Source organism: Vanacampus margaritifer, chromosome 1, assembly GCF_051991255.1.
Source record: "Vanacampus margaritifer isolate UIUO_Vmar chromosome 1, RoL_Vmar_1.0, whole genome shotgun sequence".
In the NCBI taxonomy this organism is placed as follows: Eukaryota; Metazoa; Chordata; class Actinopteri; order Syngnathiformes; family Syngnathidae; genus Vanacampus; species Vanacampus margaritifer.
In genome coordinates, this window is record NC_135432.1 from 54235143 (window position 1) to 54257017 (window position 21875).

At 39.1% G+C, this 21875-nt stretch overlaps 1 protein-coding gene across 3 annotated transcripts; it reads right to left on the minus strand.

The window, feature by feature from the left end:
- Positions 1 to 1138: 1138 nt before the first annotated feature.
- Positions 1139 to 21492, minus strand: LOC144038608 (uncharacterized). 3 transcript variants are annotated; one of them, XM_077551426.1, is made up of 13 exons: positions 21188 to 21492; positions 20268 to 20459; positions 17093 to 17695; positions 16894 to 16946; positions 7621 to 8117; positions 5559 to 5655; positions 5411 to 5477; positions 5238 to 5298; positions 4136 to 4232; positions 3930 to 4046; positions 3346 to 3405; positions 3085 to 3196; positions 1139 to 1440 (listed from the first exon to the last, which is right to left on the minus strand). In XM_077551426.1, the coding sequence occupies exons 2-12, from the start codon at positions 20305 to 20307 to the stop codon at positions 3107 to 3109; spliced, it is 1782 nt and encodes a 593-aa protein (XP_077407552.1). In that variant the 5' UTR covers positions 20308 to 20459; positions 21188 to 21492; the 3' UTR covers positions 1139 to 1440; positions 3085 to 3106. The 3 variants fall into 3 exon arrangements, with proteins under 3 accessions (XP_077407552.1, XP_077407467.1, XP_077407382.1); XM_077551341.1 differs by having other exon boundaries at positions 3094 to 3196; positions 21188 to 21491; XM_077551256.1 differs by having other exon boundaries at positions 1139 to 3196.
- Positions 21493 to 21875: the final 383 nt, after the last annotated feature.

A 21875-nucleotide genomic window follows, 5' to 3' on the forward strand; every position in this document is an offset into this window, starting at 1 on the left:
ACTTGTGCAACTGCATTATCTAATTTGTTAATTTTTTCTTCTCCTTATTAAATTATTCAAATTTTCTCCCTCCAATTTAGTTGTAAAGGTTATAGGTTCCATTTATAGTGGAAAAAGTGGAACAAAATTATAAAAAAAAACGTTTTTTTTTTAGATTTAAACCCTTTTAATCCGCATTTTATTCTGCTGGGCATTATTATTATTATTTTTTTTACTGATGTACTATTTTTCCACATAAAACCAACATGGATAATATATGACTGTAGTAACGTGTTGTAAACATACCAAGCTTATATGTAACATTGTTAACATGAACATCATGCAAATCAACTTGTGATTGGTTAGCTAGGATCCAATCATGAGCGAGAAGTGTTGGCATCGTCCAAAAATATGCGTTTCTATTGGTTTATCACGCAAATATGTCATGTCCACTGCAAAAACCTGGCAACATATTTGTTTCAACATTTTTATAAACATAATCAAACGTTTTACTTGATTTTGTAGAGCTGTCACAATAATTTTTGCATAAAACACAACTAACTCACTTGCTTAAGATTCAACTTATTGTGCAAGTAATAAGCAAACCGTAAATCTCCAGTTTGTAGTACAGTTATAGCTTGTTTCATTTGTATTCTAAAATCTTATTGTTTGCGACTAGGCCAGCAACACAAAAGAAGCATGAGGATTGGCGAATTAGCTGTAGTGCCATAAACTTACCACAGGGTGGTGGTAGAGACCATGCAGATCATCATCATCATCGTCACATTACCACGTACAGTATATCCAATAAAATAGCCGTTTTTACAGTGTCTAATATTAGTTCGTGTATGATGCAGTGCACCTGTACACCATTTTAACGTGCAACCACATAGTAATAAACAATGACAAAATTGTTTTTGATACAACCCTTCCTCCATTTAATGTTGAGCAACTTCATCTTCTCGCCCTCCTCTGCCTTTTTTCACCAAAATACAGGGTGAGCTGCCTTCGTTTTCATCCATCATGAACTCCTGTTTTGAGCATCCTCCACCTCCACTTTGAAGTGGAGCAAATCCTGATGTGACTTATCTTTCCATCTTTAGCCATTCTTTGAATGTAAGCATTTTCTGTGTAAATACTAGAAAAAACACAGTCTGGCTTTGACTTTTACTTCACATCAACACTTTATTTCTTTGGTATTAACACTAGTTACATATTAACATTTTACAAGGAGGGTTTGACAAATATTTGGCATGTACATATAACCACCAGTACAAAGTCCACTTTCAACACCAGAAGGCATTTTTGTGTGTCAGTATTAGATGTGCAAGCCAGTGCTGCCTTGCATGAGGCCCCCTCTAATGCACATTACTGAGTATTATTTAACACCGTCAAACCACTTTAACATTGTGATTATTACCATCCAGGCCTGGACACTTCAACCTTCCAAGTTCACTGCTCCTGCAACCAAATAAGTCCATGGATGACCACAGCAGCAGTCAATATTTACAATAGATTCTCAGATAAACAACTTAAGTGCACATTAGGCAATTGCTAACAAGGTATCGACTAAACTTAACACACGATGTGAAATGATAATCATGCAGGCAGAAAGTAGCATGTCTACAATAATTTGCATGCAGGTTTGGCAAAAGTATAATGAAATACAGTACTTGTTGTTGCGGAAGTTAACTCATTCACTGCCATTGAAATTGTTAACAATAGTATGAAAACCGATTAATTACAATAAAATAATTTAATCGCCTGACTCCCTGAATTTTTAATAATCTTTTTTTTTATTATACATTCACTATGTGTATGACGGCTATAAATGTCAAAAATTAATTTGAACTTTTTCTATTAGTTTAGCATTTTTTCCATTTTTGTTAAGAGTATGAAAACCTAGAATTTTTTTTATATTGTACGTTTAGAACAGATATAAAAGTTTTGATTAATCGTGAGTTAATTAGTGAAGTCATGCGATTAATTACAATTTTAAAAATTAATTGCTTAACACTGAATTAAAAAAATCTCGCATCTTTTTTTTAATGAATTTATGACAGTGAATGAGTTTTAAGTACCAGTGTGGAGACATTTAGAACAACATTTCCTACGGGTCATGAAAAGTGCAATAATGTACAATAACTTTCACTTTGAACACAACTTTATGGCACTTCCTGAATAAATTACAGGTATAACGGCATTCATTTGTATAAATCAATGGTTTACACTTTTGACTCAGACTGATGAGATCTGAATCACAATTACAAAACTCATTTATGAAACAATTTCAAAAATAATGTTTTCATGAACCAACTCAATCAAACAATTTCTTGGCAGAATTTGACCTCAGACTGCATTATAAGTAGTTAGACAATTAACTAGAGATGTCATTTTCTTCTAGCATAATAAATGTATTTTAATCACTTAAAAAAAAACTTTTAAAACATTTAATCCTTGTATTGAGAAAATGTATGAAAAACAGGGACTTTTTTGGTCTTGATTGCTTTTAAAAACAATTTCGTGTCATTTTGAACTAAAATATAACACATACAAGGTGATGTTTTTCATTATTATTATTTATTCATTTTAAATGAAATATATTTCTAATATATGGAGATTTTTTTCCCAGCGTTACAATTTAACAACTTAGATTAAAAATAAATACAGTCAGAGTCAGTATACACTATATGTATTATTATTATTAGTGCTGTCAAAGTTAAAGCATTAACTGATATTGACGTTGACTGAAAAAAATATCGCATTAATCATGAATTAACGCAGATTAATCACACTATTAATTTTGACCATGGATTATCCTTTAGCGTGAGAGCGTATGTTTAAGGTAGCACAGGTTGTTTGAGCAATAAACATAATTAGATGCATTAAAGTAAAGCATTTAATAAATACATTTAGAATATTTGTTCATGTCAAAATATTGGGGTTATTTTTTTCCTATTTTAAATTAAGCAAGTAATTCATTGATTAGAAAAAGAGGATTAGCGTTGATAAAAAAAAAGAGGCTTTTTTAAAAAAAAATATTATTAAGTGATTCATTGTGATTATTTAATTACTGAATTTGCCCTTGGATTACATTTTACTGACTTTTAGTACCTCCATCAGACAGTCACATCTCAAAGTGACGATACATGCTCTCCACATAGTTCAGGACCCTTTGCCAGTCAGGACCACCTGCACGCAGCATGTCCTCAGCAGTCTGGTAAACAGATAGTTTATTAGGTTATTAGTCTTTGAGCAGCTGTTTGCTTGTCATACACAAGTGGAAATTTGTTATTGACCATATATAGACATAGTCAGGTTTGACTTGGTGGTGACCATCTAGCGTATTCTGGTTCAGTATCTTACCAAAGATTGGACAATCCCAACAGTCTCGCCTGTTTTGAATGCTAGACTGAGATTTTCTCTCTGCAAAGAAATACAATAAGAAACTGAATCAGTGGGGCATAAAAATAAATTCATTATATCCATTCGACTTTTATGATTAAATGATCTGATTCACCAGGAAGGTATCATCACTTCCTTCTACAAAAAAAAAAGTAAATATTGTTTATTTATTTTTGGAGGTTATCCTGTTATTCACATAAACTTGCCTAGTCGCCATTTTTGTGTGGTTTCTGAAACACTCCACGATGCCACAAGATGCCTGTTAATGCCGGGGAAGAAGTACTACTTTTGTATTAGGCAGGCATGTGGCGCCATCTTGTGGCATCATGCAAATGACTTGTGTTGAGGTAACATCGAGAGCTTTATGTGACGTCCCTAATATGTTGGTTTCACGGCAGTATGATTGTGTTGGGGTTGGTAATGGCGCAATATATCTGGTAATATACAGTATATGGTATACTATATGGTAATCCATTTTCAAGATGTTCTGAATAGTACTGAGGAGTATTCCCAAAGACAGAACTCATGAAAAGAATCAAGCTTACCTTGTTGTCCGGACTGAGGCTGCCGTATGGAATGTGTGAGGGGAGGTAGCTGTGGTAAACGGCACAAAATGCCAGGCCATCCACCCAGCTGCTGCTAAAATTGGTAATGTCAATATTCTATAGAAAAAGAAAACAACATGCTAATATGTGTCATGTGCTACAAACTACCATATAGACTGGATACAAAGGCAAGAATCAAGATTTACTTTGTAGCCTTGTGTTTGGCTCTGACACCAACGTAATAGTGAATTCCTCTTTGAGCCTCCGTGGCGGCGCAGAAGAAGGTTGAAGCCATCCTGCGATCTGAACAAGGCAAGAGTTTTTTCTAGTGGCTTAAATAAGGGGCTTTTTCACCGCCGGAACTTTTGGAGAACTTTTCAATTTACCTTGGTGAAATTCAGTTTGCATGTTTTTCCACCAACAAAAAATTCCGGGGTAATTAAATTCCCCAGGGGACATCCGAGTACTATCCCAGCAACAGAGTCTTGCTGAGCCAAGCTGGAACTTTGAGGGAACGGGCTGCACTTATGGAGGACCAAAACTGCCAAAATTAAAAATAAATGACTAGATAAATAAATAAATGACTAAAAGTGGAAATAAAAATGGATACAAAAAATAATTTTCAAAAATATATAAATGGAAATAAAAATACATATATGCATAAATAAATAAATAAATAAATAAAAATAAATAAATAAACAAGATTCAAAAAATGTAAATAAATATAAAAATAAATGTCAAAATAAATACAAAAATAAATATATAAATAGAATTAAATATCAATCAATAAATAACATTTTGTCCTGGCAGAGTGTCTGCAGCATGAAATAAATAAATGTGAGAGCAGTGTGTTTTTATTAATTGATTGATATTGAATTCTACTTGTATATTTATTTTTTTAATCTTGTTTTTTTATTTATTTTTTACTTTTATTTATTATTATTATTTTGTTTTTATTTTCACTTTTAGTCATTTGTTTATTTATTTAGTCATTTATTTATTTAGAATTTTGGCAGTTTTGGTCCTCCATATGCACTGGCCAAAACTGACTGGTTGTTCAAATTTGGTTGGGGCGGGGAAGGGGTTGTTTTTACATCGGCTGGGCTCATCAAACTCATACGTCATCAAACTCATTTGAATTAATTACCGAGAACTCTAAGACGCTGTGGAAACACAAATTATAAATTCCCTGCAGAACTTTTACAACCAAGAACTTCCTTTCCCCAGAACTCAAAGATCCTGGGGCTTGTTGGTGGAAAAGCAGCTATTGTGTGACCAAAATGAGTGTGTGGTGTGGAGTCCATTCACCTGGTTGGTGGCAGGTCAGAGAGAGTTGAGTTGTACTTGTTTAGAGTTTCTTCGCGTTTCCCTGCAATGAAAAAATAATTATTATGTGGCAAACACAGTGCTACAACGTGCAAACAAAACGGTGAAAACAAAATGTTGAAGACAGGCATACCATGATAGAAAAATAAACACACCTATATCAGTGTTTGACCTGCTCTCTTGTTGTTCCAGACTTCTTCGTCCTCTAAGCTGTACCAGATTCTCAAAAAAAAAAAAAAAGTATTGAAATTATTTTTAAGCATATTTCAGATTGTAATACTCTGTGAAAACAAGCTTTCTCACTTTGTTTGTTGATTCAGGTGTTGTGGAAGTAGTTGACTGGGAAGTTCCATTCTGTAATGTGATTGAGTCAGAGTACGCTGGTAATCTGGACAGGCTTCTGTGGTGTTATCACACATGAGAAGAAATGTTTAATCAGATGTTTAAAGAAATTTCAGCTGTAAATTGCACAATGCTAAGTGGGCTCAAGTTGCAGCATATTTTTACTGTACTATGGATGTTTTAATTGTTCAGCACCTTGAGTTGCGTTTTAATGTATAAAGGGTGCTATATAAATAAAGTTTGATTTGATTATTTAGTCAGTTTATAGAGTAGAGCTCACTGGAAAAAGAACTCTCGTGATCAATAAAGGCAACCTAAACTAAGAGTGATAAGATGACATTTAGCAACCATTAGCAATCCCATACACTTGTGGGATCAGACTGGGCATTCTGTTCGCAACACAGCCATGTTGATTGACTTGCGAGATGCCACAAAATGCCCAGATTTGGTGCTGGTTGCATAGCGACTGAACAAGAAGTGGCCTAGTGGCTGAAAATAAGCTTCAATTCAGCAATATGTATCTGTCACCATTTCAAAGGAAAGCCCTGGCTTTGCTTATAATGAGGAGGAAAAAGAACATCTTAAAGAAGTGTATGGGTTCTTCCGATGCTAATCTGGGGGAGTTTAGGCTCCACGAAGAGATACAGGGAGCAATTTCTTGTTTACGTCGCAGTACATTATCTGTCACTCGTGATTCATCAATTTTATCCTGTATGCTGTTTTTAATCACTCCACCGCCATTTCTCTTATTTAAGATAATGAATTGAGCATTTTTCAGTTCACGTGCACTTACTGGCAGCATATACACAGTGAATGGATTGGTTGATGGAGCACTGTGGTGTGCTAAGTGCAGTGTGAAAGGGCCTCTACTCATCCAGAATGAGTCATTGGTCATTTTGTTCATTGATTCAGTGGCGATGCTTTTTAATACTTGAGCAATAGCCATTAAGCATAAATCGAGAAAGAGTACTAATATCCATGTCATCCATTTTCAATACTACTAATCCTATTCAGGGTCATGGGTTGCTGGCAAAAGATGGACTACACCCTGAATCAATCACAAGACAAGGCACATATAGAGAGACAGGCAACCATTCAAACTCAGTGACCAAGTACTAACAAATTATTTTTGATATTATTATTAATATACGGAAGCGTATTGCATTCACTTGAAAAAAAAAAAAAGTCCTGTTTTTCTGACTAATTTTTTGGGGGAGCTTTGTTTTTTTGAGTATTTTTTTTCCGGTTTTATTGAATATTTTTTTCCCATGGTTTTTTTTGTATAAAAAAAAATATTTTCCTCTGTTTTTCTTAGTAATTTCCCCTTGTTTTATAAAATAATAGTTTTTCTGTTTTCTCAATATTTTTTAAAGGGCTTTTTCCTCAGAGATTAGAGAACAAACCACAGTACAGTATACACATTCATTCCTTTATTGAAAGCCAGTAAGTAAACATGACCATCTTATTGCATATGGAGGTATGCGGGAAAGTGTCTGCTTCCGCTATTAGCGAGTCTGCAACAAGTCACTTGGAGTTCAGAGGTAAAAATAAAATAAAATACTCACAGAACAATGTTTTTTGGAATTATTTTTTTCAGCTTTTTAATTATTATTATTATTATTTTTTAATGTTCCCCTGTTTTTCCTAAACACCCCCCCCTTTTTTTTCTGAGTTATTTTTCCTCCTGTTTTCTGAATGTTTTTTTTCAGCCTGCTTTTCGGAATATTTTTTTGACAGAAAAAAAATTGTAAAACTGTAAAACTAAAAATAGTTGTACTGTAAAAATATTCAGAAGAACAGAAAATAAAAAATACTCAAAAAAAAACAAAGCTCCCCCCAAAAATTTGTCAGAAAAACAGGAGTAGTTTTTATTTTTATTTTTTTTAAGTGAATGCAATACGCTTTGGTATTAGTAGGCCTATTAGTAGTATTGTAAGCTACAGCAACTGTTCATCACGACTTCTGCATATAGTGCAAAGGTTGTTGTGGGCAGATTTACATGACTTCACAGTGTTTACCTCACCTTGACCTCTCAGCGGTTGCTGTTCTTCGCACCTCACCCGCTCGCATGTCCTCCCTCCTCCTTTCCTCGTTGGTTACATTTCTCAGGTATCGTTTTGTGACAGCTACGCAATCCTCTCTGACAACACTTTTCAAAGTGTCATCCGGACTCCCCGCCAGCCGATACACCCCCCTCTCCTTGCCCCTCTGGCTCTCCTCACTGCTGTCAGAGTTCTTCGGCGGTTCGGTCTTCTCTTCTTCTCGGGCATTGGTTTTGTCTGGGGTCTGACTCAGAGCAGCCAGCCTGTGCCTGCTCTCGTCCAGCTCCCCTCTCAAAGTGACAAGCTGCATGTCAGCCTCCTTCTGTCTGTGCAGGGCAGCAGCCAGTTCCCTCTCTACATCCTTATGAGCCGACCGAAGTGCAGTCAGCTCCTCTTCGGCCTCGGCTCTTAGACGATCGGCCACTGACACCGCCACCTGAAGGTCAGCCTGGAATTGCAGCCATTCCGTTCGCTCACTCTGAAAGGACAAACATGCTTTTAGACGAACTTACTCGAGTGCTTTTAATCGGTGCTTGATTGGTAGCAACGAAACAGTTTGATAAATACTTTTGAAGAAGCACATTTGCTGAAAGTAAATAATCTCCTTATGTTATGTTGTGCTATGGTTTAGCCATGCGCCATAAAATAGGCTACCGTTTTTTTGTTTTTTAATAGTCATTTCCAAGTTTACACTGAATGCAAGAAGTGTGATTAAAAAAATGGCAACAATTTTGTGTTTGTTTTAAAGTGACAGTGTGTAATAGTTGACCACTAGATGTCACTATATCATAGAATGCAACTGAATCGCGTGCATTTTGAAGCACACACTCTACAGTGGCTCACAGAGACCACGAGCATCTCTGCAAGCGACGGCAACTTAGCAGCCGACGTGAAGCCCGGCGAGTGACGCCAAAAGCCTGAGCGAGTCGGATTTGGATGCTAAGAGCGGCTAGCAGGAGTTTGTCGGAGCTATAGGATGTCAATTCAGCGTCACTTTTGGGAATTCGGCGTCACTTCTGGGATGGGATGCTAATGGTTGGGGTTAGCATTAGGCTTTTCAGTGAGACTGTACATGTTACCTCTTCACATGGGATGATAATGGTTGAGGTTAGGAAGAGGCTGAGGTTGTAGTATGGTTGTTACATGTAGTCAACACTAAAACAATTACTAGCCTGTTAGTTCAGCCAGATGGACGCTCATCTTCCAACCAGATGACCCGGGTTCGAGTCCCAGTAACTCCAATTATGTTTTTTTTTTTTTTTTGCTTTTTACATGGCCGATATGGGTTGCTTAACTACAAAACGTAACACTTGGTCGTAATTTGGCACATTTGGAAAGATGGAGGTCTCTGTGTATTCGTGTGTGTGTCTGTATGTGTTGCAGATTTTTTTTTAAACTAAAAGTTAGAAAATATCTTTATATAATTTTTTTGAAAAGCTCTTTTTTCTTCACAAGCCAGTATTACATTCCGCGACTCCACAAAGAGGGATGAATCCATCACTAACTGACATTATTGTTTTGACTAATATTTGAATGTGATTAGTGGAGATCAATGTGAGTTCAATGATATATTGTGGCGAGCCCTGACAAGCAAATACGAAGGCGTATCTTTCTGAAAGAAGACACCAACTATGCAAAAAAAGCATGTCTGTGAAACCACACAATAAAAAAAAAAAAAGCCTAACTCACGATTATGAGGAAAGCAAATGATACCGGACGTGTCATTAACTCATTCACTGCCATTGACGGCTATAGACGTCAAAAATTCATTTGAACTATTTCTATTAGTTTAACATTTTTTTCCACTTTTGTTAACAAGAGTATGAAAACCTAGATTTTTTTATTCTATATTTAGAACAGATATAAAATCGTGAGTTAACTAGTGAAGTCATGCGACAAATTCGCCTGACGCCCCTAATTTTTAATAATCTTTTGTTTTTTAAATCTTTTTTTTTTTTTAAAGAAGAAAAGATTATTAAAAATTAGGGGTATCAGGTGATTAAAATTTTAAATTGTAATTAATTGTGACTTCACTAGTTAACTCACGATTAAAAAAAAGATTATTAAAAATTAAGGGTGTCAAGTGATATTTTTTTTATTGTAATTTATTTGCATGACTTCACAAGTTAACTCACGATTAATAACAATTGTTATATCTGTTCTAAATGTGCAATATTTTTTTTCTAGGTTTTCATACTCTTGTTAACAAAAGTGGAAAAAAATGTTAATCCAATAGAAATAGTTCAAATGAATTTTTTAGGTCAAATAGGCGTTAATGGCAGTGAATGAGTTAATACTTGGAGCCTACTCCATCTAAACAGGGGTTTTCCTCCCTTCCGTAATAATCATGCTAAAACAGTTTCCGTGTTATGATTGTGTGATAAAACATTGAGAGCTATCCCTTAAGCGCTCATGCACAAACGCAAAAGCCCCACTTGATATCATGGCAAAAAAAAAAGGAGCAGTCACCAAGTACTAAAGCGGAGCTGAAATGACAAATAAAGGAAGAGGGGTACATATTTAATGGCGGCAGCAGACGGACTGGGAAGCAATATCAGCCAGATGGTTTTGAAGTTAGATGAAGGAGCAGAGGTTAGAAAGGTGAGTAATTAGATGAGCAACGGATGGGGATGCGAAGGAGGAAGTAATAACTGAGCCAAGTCGACGCTCCCTAGTCTGACCAGTGACTCAAGACCACAGCTGGACCATATTATACTCTACGCACACATCTCACATTTCTTTTCTCTCCCCCCCACACACATTCCTTATTCATTTTGCCTCACCACCAAACTCGCTTATCTGACTTTTCAGTTTTATGCTATTTGGCGCTCTATCCAGGAAACATGTCAAAGAGCCCGATTAAGACTCAGCCATATATTAAGAACCCCCCCACCAAAAAAAACATTTGAGTGTGAATGATCTTGTCTTCACTTAGTCTTGGTTATCTGTGCATGAGCACTCCAATTGGAGCAAGTCTGTTTAAGGAAGCAGGAAGGGGTGCTCCTCGTTTCATACTGAGATAAGGGTGTGGATACAAACAGTCCCGGAAGAGCTGACCCGTGGCCCACAGCAAGACCAGATGTGGTGCACGTTCACACGTGCACGTGCGCACACACACACACACACCAACACCTACTTTGACAGCAGATATTTCTGGTGATTCCCCAGAAAGAGTTATTGTTCAATCCATCTGTCTCTAGTTGTCTTCTCCACCCAGTTTCTCTCTTTTGACACATACTTGGAGAAACATCTAAACTCAGAAAGTGCTTTTCTCTCTAAACTCTCTACCAAAAAAATGATCGAATACCATCTAACACAGCCATATTCTTTGCACCTGAAAAGAACCCAGGAGGTGAAACAGTATTGAATGCACATCAAAGCGCAAAGGGGCCCAAATCAATGCCATGTAATTCAGCACAGTCTTCACATTCACCATCACTACTGCCTCTTCAAAGACTAGACAAACTAAATATTTTTTCATTCCGCACAACCTTTGTAACCTTAACGTAAACTTCAGCTTAGGGAGCAGAGGACCAAGAGAGAATTCCTGGAAATGTCTTGCAGCGGTCACCTGGAACGGATTCCAAAGTTGTGTTTTGAAAAATATCCAGAAGGGAAACAAATATGATTACACAGGCAGAAATGGAGCATTTTCATTTTTGTTGGTTAGGACAATTGAAGACTGATGGTGCGCATAAACACAGACAGATGGCGCATCAGAAGATCTAATTAAAGTCATCACTGAGCTAATGAAAAATATTTCATTTAATCAACATGTTGTATACTAGGGGTGTGCAAAAAATTGTTTTTGATTCTTATAAAAATGCGATTTTTATTTAGTACGATTCAGAATCGATTTTAAATATCCCCAAATCGATTTAATTTAAATTATTTTATACTGTCTTGCCTTAGTTTGTGTGTGCCTTTATTGGGAACGCTGTTCATGTTGTACACGATTTGGCCACTTAGGGGCAGTGTGGTTTCATGCGTTCTGATACACTGTTAAGTTGTAGCCACATTAGAGAGTAGAGGAAAAAAGCCACTCCACTGAGGCTGCCCCATATTGTTCAATTAGCGGAAGCATTTCAGTTTCTTGCAATGTTTAAAAATGAGCACACAACCCTTACACTAAAAAGTATGGTTACAACAAGACCGGCTGGAAAAATGACAAAATAAACAAAACTGTCTGACGCCTTTTGTTTCTTTTTCCTCACCATGACCACTGACTGACATACTGTGATCAGCCAGGGAGCGGCATATAAACAACACGAGAGCCTATCGCAGCATACTCGTTCGGCTCTTGTTATTTGCATATACAAATACAAATTTTACTTTTTACACCTTTTGCAAATGCTAGGAGCCACCACTGATTCTAAGTCTTTAAGTTCATCCAGTGAGGTAATTGGGCCGTTAACTAATTTGCTCCCAAAAACGTATAAATATGTTATAACTTTAAATGTTTTAAGTGTCCAAAAGATGTATTCATACGTTTTTTTATGCTAGAGCATAAAGAAGGCTTTGATACAGCCTTTCAACTGCACAGAACGGTTGAAGAACAGTTATTACACACACGGTCAGCAGGTGGCAGCAGAGCAAAAGAGATCAACCAGGGCCAAGTTGAAACAAAGCTATTTACCCCACAGTTTGAAATAGATTTGTTAATAATGATGAAACTTAGCTATATTCTAATGCTAATTGCTGCAAAACGGAAACAAACAAATATACTTTGTTTTCCTGATAAAAGAAGGGACTCTAATCTTTCATTTGGTAGGTTACATGTTTTTATAGCAATAGAACACAATATTCTGTGGGCCTTGCAAAATCAGTCAAAATCCAGTAAAACAGCCGGGAGCAAAGGGGGTTGCTTCAGTGAAAATGTCTGGGAGTGAATGAGTTAATTAATAAAAAATAAAGAGAGAGAGGGAGAACCAAGCAACAAGCTCTGGTGCTCCTTTGAGAACCAGAAGACCTTCCCAGAGTTCCTAAAGGCTCTGGATGTTGTGGGGCTATCGTGGTTGACACGCCTCTACAACATCGTGTGGACATCGGGGACAGTGCCTCTGGATTGGCAGACCGGGGTGGTGGTCCGCCTTTTTAAGAAGGGGGACCGGAGGGTGTGTTCCAACTATGGAGGGATCACACTCCTAAACCTCCCTGGTAAGGTCTATACAGGGGTGCTGGAGAGGAGAGTCCGTCGGGAACTTTTATGGACAGAATTTCTAGGCGCAGCCGAGGCGTTGGGGGGGTCCGGTTTGGTGGCCTCAACATTGCATCTCTGCTTTTTGCAGATGATGTGGTGCTGCTGGCTTCTTCAAGCCGCGATCTGCAACTCTCGCTGGAGCGGTTTGCAGCCGAGTGTGAAGCGGTTGGGGATGAAAATCAGCACCTCCGAATCCGAGACCATGGTCCTCAAGTCAAAAAAGGGTGGAGTGCCCTCTCCGAGTCGGAGATGAGATCCTGCCCCAAGTGGAGGAGTTCAAGAATCTTGGGGTCTTGTTCATGGGTGAGGGTAGGTTGGAGCGGGAGATCAACAGGCAGATCGGCGCAGCGTCTGCAGTGCTGCAGACTCTGTATCGGTCCGTTGTGGTGAAGAAGGAGCTGAGCCGAAAAGCAAAGCTCTCGATTTACCGGTCGATCTACGTTCCTACCCTCACCTATGGTCACGAGCTGTGGGTCGTGCTCTCCCTTAGAGATAGGGTGAGAAGCTCGGTCATCCGGGAGGGACTCAGTGTCGAGCCGCTACTCCTCCGCGTTGAGAGGAACCAGTTGAGGTGGCTCGGGCATCTGGTTCGGATGCCTCCTGGACGCCTCGCTGGAGAGGTGTTCCGGGCATGTCCCACCGGCAGGGACAAGCTGGAGTGACTATGTCTCTCGGCTGCCCTGGGAACGCCTTGGGATCCCGTCGGAGGAGCTGGCTGAAGTGGCTGGGGAGAGGGAAGCCTGGGCTTCCCTGCTTAAACTGCTGCCCCCACGACCCGACACCGGATAAGCGGTAGATGATGAATGGATGGATGGCATTCTCAGACACTGTGTAATTGATTGATTAATTGGCTAAGAGAAACAGTACACCCCAATACACTTCTTGAAACGCCAATTAAAATATGAAAGGAATAGAGCTGATAGAGATGGGTTGTAATGAGGGGAGAGGTGAAGAAAACACTGCAGAAAAAAAGGCTGTACTTTTTCAAGCTCTTGTGCACAGGAATAAACGGTTAAATCTGTGATGGAAGAATTGAAGAAAATAGAGAGGCACAATAGGGGTAGACATCAGTTCACAAAGTACAAATCATTCATACTCTCCGGTGCATTTGTCTGTGTGTACTTGTGCCTCTGCTCTGCCTCCCGTGTGCAACAGACATAAAAAACAAATGGCCAGTGTGATCAAGCGTATCAGCCCTCACCCCCTCCTTTTCCTCACTACACTGAACAAAACAAAACAAGTTTTGTCTCCTGAACGGCCGATTGTGAACCCCCACCTCCGCACTGCTATTTCCCCTCCTCCTTCCACCAGCTCCCAGGACAGCAGAGCAGACTGAGTGGGTTCATAAAGTCAGGCTTTGCAAGTTCTATTGGCCCAGCAAGGGCCCATGTAAACACAGGTTTGGATCGCCTTGATTTCTAATACACGGCTACCTCTCAATGCTTTTTCTCCCTGTGGTCTGTGCTGGCCCATGCAGGGATTACATTTGCAAGCCTCTTCGAGGGTGTGGGAAAGTGGAAAAGAGAGGACGGAGACATAAAACATAGAGGAGAGACTTCCAGGAAGACAAATAAGCATGCGAGATGAGATTTGAAAACTGAAGCATACACGCAGTCTAACCTCTATTCCAAGATACAGGGTGACCTCCCACATGGGATACATTTTTACAGTTCAATCTACTGCATTCCTGGGCTAAACAGCTGCCATCATAAAACCTTGCTCAAAAATATAGGCAGTGTTTTTCTTTTAGAATTATTGACTGTTTCACAAGTGTAAAAGGTTAGTCCACATATTAGTAGATTCCTGAACGTTTTGCTCAAATTCTACCTGTATGACTTGATATTATACGACATACATAGCATAGCAATTGCAGATGGAAAAGCTAAGAAGGGAGAGCCCATTTTGGGTCATATTTCATCTGTTGTAACCTGAAGGCTGCTGTGAGCCTCAAGCTGCTATCCTAAGGGAGGGGTCAGAATTGGAAACAGGAAATCGCTGCAGATTACAACATCTTCAGAGGAGCGGGAAACATCTAAGAAAACTCAGGAATGTTTGTGGAAATGCTTTCCTAATGTGATGAAATTGTAATGATCAAGACAAACGTTTACTTCATTGCAGACGTATACGTTCTGGTCATCTATTACAGTGTATATGTGTTGACTTAACAATAAATATATGGCTGGTGAGACACTGAGAAGCTCATCTTTTCCCTTCGGGGTCCTCAATAGAGGACAGGAAGACCGCCATTTCCAGACTTCCAGCTCCCAGGACGGCCAGCAGGGCCAATTCACAGACTATTTTGTGATAGCATAACAGGGTGTGTTTTGGTGCTATCTCCAGGATGAACAATCACAAACACTGACCACACGGTCACTTGCTTGTAGGGGGTCGTATACTTTGGACAATTTGATAAACAGCTGCATCTTTTTTTTGTCCTCTTGTTTTAAATGTATTAACAGCTCATAAAGGTATTTTAAATGGCGGTGTAATCTTTCCTTTCGAACCACTGGAATACATATATACATTAGTTAGCTAGAAAATTGGGCAAAAAGAGGACTATAGAGGAGCTGTTGCAACCATGTGAGCTGCTATATTAGCTAGCATAAGCGCTACTATACACGGCTTCACCTCTCTAGTAAATAAGGGGGGGGGGGAGTGTTGTGCTTGCATAATAACTGAACAGATGTGAACCATTGATCCAAACCATTTGTATATGTACATTTATATATATACTGTAAATATATATTTTTTTTAAAGTAGGGTGACATGGCTCAGTGGTAGAGTGGTTGCCTCTCTACCCTCAGGTTGTGGGTTTGATCCCAGGCTAAATTGTGAACACATCGAAGTATATTCGAGTAAGATACTGAACCCCCAGTTGCTCTTGATGCTGTGTCATCAGTAGGTGAATGGGCAGTCAAAATGTAAAGCACTTTGGGAGCACAGAGCGCTACCTGTGAGCTAAAATTCCGGGCCGCCCATACAGTTCTGCACCTTATTTCAACTTCTAAGACTTCAACAACGGGAATGGAATGCAGATGAATGAACAGGATGCCATATTGCTTGCATTATTATTATTATATATGTTATATACACATTTCACCCAATTTCTGCAGCTAACAGTCTTCTATGGCACTCACGTATCATAACAAAATATTATATAGCTTGCAGTTGTCCTAACTCCCACAACTTGTCTTCTTTCTCAGGTTCTCTCCTGCCAATCATGTTCACGTCACACACATCATATACCAAATATGCCGGTAAAAACACGGTGCACACCGCCTCCCACACAAGCGTCAGTCAAATTCAAGACATGCTTGGTCCAATGAAAAACAATGAAAACCGGACATTTTCATGAAATTATAACATCCCTCTTCCTGGTTGTCCGGACAGGGTGTAAAAATGTAGGCAAAAGAGGATGTTTGGTTGCCCTATTTTAACTCATTCACTGCCATTGATGGCTATAGATGTCAAAAATTCATTTGAACTATTTCTATTAGTTTCACATTTTTTCCCCCACTTTTGTTAACAAGAGTATGAAAACCTAGAAAAAATGTATCATACATATAGAACAGATATAAAATTTGTGATTAATCTAGAGTTTAATTAATTAAGCAATCAAACAAAAAAATATATATTATTAAAAAATTAGGGGCGTCAGACGATTAAATTTTATATCTGTTCTAAACGTACAATACATTTTTTTCTAGGTTTCCATACTATTGTTAACAAAAGTGGAAAAAAAAGTGAAACAAATAGAAATAGTTCAAATGAATTTTTGACGTCTATAGCCGTCAATGGCAGTGAATGAGTTAAAATGTTCCACCCTGTATACATGCGGCGAATCTCAGCTCTGGCCTGTGAAGTACTATGTCTGGCTCGAACATTCCAAAAACCTACATGTTAGGTCAAATGTAGACTCAAAATTGCCCATACGTGTGTAATTGCGAGTGCAAAGGTTATTTGTCTATATTTGCGGAGCACAAGATCAGCTGGGAACTGCATGAGGACAAACATGAGATCAAATGGATTGATAGATAATTGAATACCACCTCACCTGCATCGCACTCTTCAAATTCTTCACTTCTGCCTGGAGATGTTTCAGCATTTCTGATGGAGGAGAAATGTCAGATAAAGTCACATGAATATGAAACTAACGGAAAAGGTCAGAGAAACGTTTCGCCTTTCTCGATATAAGAAAAATAATGAGGCTCTGATGGAACAAGATCTCCACACAAATGCTTTGCAGGTCTTACCTATGACATCCGTGGGCCCATCCTGACTATTAGAGGTCCCTAATGTTGTCCGACACTCGTCCAATAGCCTCTCCAGTTCCTTGGATTGGACATCTCTTGTCTCTGGAGCCGGCAACAAAGACTGACTCAGACTGCTGTCCCTTTCTCTCCATTTTGGTCCAGAGGAGCCGCACACAGCCGGTGAGGAGCTACAAGTAGCGGATGGGCTCTTTGCAGGGCTGACGGGCACACACTTGCCCTGTGCAACCGCAGTCCGAGGCGTCGAAGTAGAAGGACTCCCATTTCTGCCCGAGGTAATGTGTCCTTTCACTGCTAATGTACTTTCTGGCTTGGTGGAAGCTGGACTGACTGCTGAGACAGTTGCGGAGCTGTTTGAGTTGTGTCGTGGCGGAGGAGGCCTCCACTCAGGTGGAGGAATGGCAGAACTTGGCTGTGATCGCTTAATGCCGGAGGATGCGAGCACCGAGGTAGGAGGTGAAGATGAAAATGCACCGGGAGGTTTTGGCGATACGTTGGGCAGGATTTGGGGGGCACTGGGTACAAATCCGGGAGTGTCACTTTGTGGGGAAGCAGGAGGAGTGTGGAAACTATCCAAGTGGTTCCCTGGAGGAAACAACCACAAATTTAGCATTATGTCAAAATCTTTTTTGGCATGAAACACATACTGTACAAATATCAGTGGTGCTTGCTAATTTTGCAGAGAAGGTGAGTCTATTTGTTGCTAAAAGTTACTCAGTGATGATGATTAAGGGGGCATATGAGTCCAGAACAGACCATTTTCAAGTGGAAAGATTGAATTCAGTGGGATTATGATTTGATTTAATGTAAGTATAGCTGTATCTTTTTTTTTTTTTTTTTACTATGTAGCAACATGTAAAATGTTTGGAAGAGACAATGCAGTTTAGCATTTGAGCATTATTTTTCATGTTTCTGCAACGCAAGGGTAGTCTGAAATTCCCACATTTAGCAATATGAGAAACAATTTGGCAATTTGGGGGTGTCAAACTTATTTTTGTCGTAGGAAAAGTTTACCTCAAAGGACCTTTATGAAACAATATGATCCTTCACATAATCACATATTTACAACACAATCCAGTAAAAAAAAATAAAATAATAATAATAAGGTTCAACTTGTTAAGCAATATCTCAATGTTGTTAAAACTGAAGACAATTTGCTAGCAAGTCAAGCAAGAAACATGAAGTCGACACACATGATTTGCCTCCGTGGGCCACATGTAATGATGTGTAATGATGCGGCCCTTGGGTTTGACACCAGTGGAACAAGTTCTGTCAGTTAGTTGCATTGTTAGTGCAAGCCAAGCTGCAATGGTATCTAGGGGATTGCTAAAATATCACGTTGTAGTCCTCAATCAATGACTTCCTTTTTTTGGCTTGGTGACCCGTTGCTCAAGTCACACGCAATTCGTAGGGAATCGCAATAGCTTGAACGTTGTCTGTGGCTGAGATGAATAATTGGCAGCAAAAAAAAAAGAAAAAGAAAAAAAGGCCAAGGCCTAGTTCAATACTTAAATTCTAGATTGCATGTTGTCTGTATATAAAAAATACAGTTAGCCCAAAAATGATAGGGTCATAATGTAAAAGTTTCCATATTTTTTTTGTTATGTTTTATCTTGCTTTAAAGCAAAAAATGTTTCATAATGTTAAAGGGATACTTGACTCATTGAGCCATTTTCAGTAGTAAAAAGTTAATATTTTATTTAAAATTATTTTGATAACTTTTTTTTTCATGTACAATTAATACCTTCAAAAACGAATTCATCCACTTGCTGTCGACTGAAGATGACATCACTTGTAATGAGGAAGTAACGACCAATCAAGGCTCACCTGTTTTCTGGGTTTGGTCAGTAAACTGAGCCATGATCTGTCATTTACCTACTTCCTCAGCACAGCTGATGTCATCTTCAGTCGACAGCAAGTGGATACATTTGTTTTTAAAATGTATTAATTGTAAATACATTAAAAAATAATACAATTATCACATTCATTCTGGACAACATGTTAACTTTTTACCATTGAAAATTGCTAAATGAGCCAAGTATCCCTTTAAGATATACAGTACTTTTATGGACCTACTAAGTTAACTATGTTTCATTTTACCTGCATATTTTTTTGGTTACAAGACAGCAGAATGGCAAACCACACTTTGAAGCAACAGTAGACCTACCAAACCTTCAGTTTCCATCTTACAAAAGTATTCTCAAAAACACATCCAGACTAAACATAAGGCAACACTTTTAAGCAAGCGAGTGTGAAAACATTTTAAGTGGACTGAAATTTAAAAAAGAACGGGAAAAAAACAGTTGACAATGGCCAAGTGAGCATCTGCATCATCGGGTAATGATGTCATGGAAGAACGATGGGACAAAAACACTTTAACGGTCACTCCTCTGGCATGTCAGTGAAAACACCATTCAATGAGCTGCCCATGCCAGTGGGAATTCTTTAACAGGGAGATTGCCCGTCGGCAATGCTGCAGCAACATCAACTAACCGCAACATTCTGGGACAGACAGAAAGACGACAGAATCATAGCAAAAGCTGTTTGGGATCTGTGGTTTCATTGAATGTTGCTTGGCTCTCACAACCTGCCACAAATCACGAAGATTTACAGATAAGCACTGAGCACCAGACCTCCTCGGCCTTCTCTCTTCTCCTTGTTCAGACAAAAGCCCCCCCAAAATGAAGGATTTCTTTTTAAATGATGTGAAAGCAGCAACTATGCACCTAATCATCGTGAAAGAATGGCAGGATTGTTTAATAACTTTCTCAAACCTCCCTTCCCTTTTTATTTCTTCATTCCAGACCTTAATGTGCTCGTCCATCCATGCACATGGGTGGCAGATTGACTGAATGAATGTGTGTGTGTGAGTGAGCGTGGATGTCTGATAGCATTAAGCCTCTATGATTAATCCGCTGCCCTTGTGCTGAGCCGGGGAATTCTGCCGATTCATCACAGCTGGCCCAAATGGATCACATGGGGACGCGAGGAGAATGACCACTCGCTGAGCAACACCCAGGAGGGCTGCCAAGATTCCTGCCTCCGCATGCGCAGCCGTTCCACTTGCTTCCTCTTTTGTAACCTTTCCCTTCCTCATCGGCCCTTACATATCCTTCTCTCCAACTTTTGCACAAGCTCGAAACATGCAGTGACCTACCGGTGAGTCCATGGCTGTCCTTGCTAGAAAAGCTTCCCATCCTGCAGTCAGTTTGGCCGCAGAAGGGCCCTGCTGGTGCTTGCTGCTCTCCTGCCCGGCCCAGATCAAAGTGGCGGTTGGGGTGACCTGCACATGCGGCACATCCGGTCCAGATGATGGATGAGGTCCTACCTCTTCGGCACTGCGGGAAAGCTGAAAAACAAGCCAGTGACTTCGAGCCTCTTTGAAAACTTTCTAAACGGATTTCCATCACATGATCGTGAGTTTCAGATGTGACTGGTGCTTCTAATTACAATTTTAAAAGAAGACATCACATCATCAAGGATGAGGTCAGAGCAACTGCTTGTGTTTAAAGCAGGGATGTCCAAACGTTTTACAGAAATGTGGAAGGAAGGGCGGCAAAACAAACAAACAAACAAACAAAAGTTAATCTTAGTGTGACATCTAAAATGCAATACAAAAAAGTGTGACATCTGGCTATTTAAAACTTTTAACAAACAAACAAAAAATGCGACAAAATGTCATTATGACTATCTTAATGTGATAACTTTCATTTGTTACAAAAAAAAAAGTCAACATTATTTCAACTTTTCCCCCTATCCTTTTGATGCGAGCCGTGTTAAATTTCCTTCTTGGAATATGCGAGAGTCTGTGTAAAAACAATGAACAAAATCAGCAACGGGTCATGAATGTACCCCGGGCCGGACCTTGAACACATTCCTGATTACAGATATTCAATGAGAAACTGTGATCAATGTGGCAAAACTAGAGCAGAGACATATAAAATACACTAGTTTCATATAAATGAAATCAAACTTCTGTAAGGTGCGTGACGAAAGTGTTGAAAAGTAACACTTAATCACTCTACTTGAGGAAAACTAGCATGCGCCTACTAAAGCAGAATGATAATGGACACAAACCTTTGAAAGCGGACAACCTAATCCAAAAATCCGTTTAAGTTTGGTCAACTTGTCTCTTCCCCCCCACTTGCTTCTTCCAGCGCGTCTCCACCAAGGCGCACTGCCTCACCGAGTCTTCTTAAAGTCGCTACATCGACTTGAAACACATTTTAATTCATGTTAACAGTTTTTGGGATAATCCAAACATGAATGTACGTCCTCCTACAGCGAGACGAGCTAAAACCACGCAAAGCGAAGAGTGCCCGCGAGAATTTCCGCTCTGTGTGTCCACCAGAGGGAGGAGTTGAGCTGCTGATGTTGAAAAAAAAGAAAGAGGAAAAGACAATTGTTGCTTCTTGAGTCATCTCTAATTTGATTGCTGACGTCGCTGTGGCGCAAGAACCCGATCACACCACGCTAAAATGAAACATGTCACATACCTTTTGCACAATGTTGTGAATTCCACATTGTTCCCATTGTGAAGTCATCCATTAATCAGGAGGAAGTTCACATTCTGAACCCCGGTGAAGAAAAGTGGTACTAAAAAGCGCAGATGAACGATTTTAATGGTAATAAAATAGTGTATCATTATACATGATGGTGTCTTGTTTTTGTGTATTAATGGAGTGAGGAGAATTAGGATAACTCACGACTAATTTTCAAACAGTACCTGCACTTCCAACAAATATATTGAACAGTTTTGGGTTTA

Excerpts from the sequence above, each read along its gene's own strand:
- LOC144038608 (XM_077551426.1), bottom strand. The coding sequence starts at position 20,307 with ATGGGAAGCTTTTCTAGCAAGGACAGCCATGGACTCACCG. Across the intron at positions 8,118-16,893 it reads ATTTGAAGAGTGCGATGCAG|AGTGAGCGAACGGAATGGCT; the intron begins GTGAGGTGGTAT and ends TTGTCCTTTCAG. Across the intron at positions 5,299-5,410 it reads CAGGTCAAACACTGATATAG|GGAAACGCGAAGAAACTCTA; the intron begins GTGTGTTTATTT and ends TTTTCATTGCAG.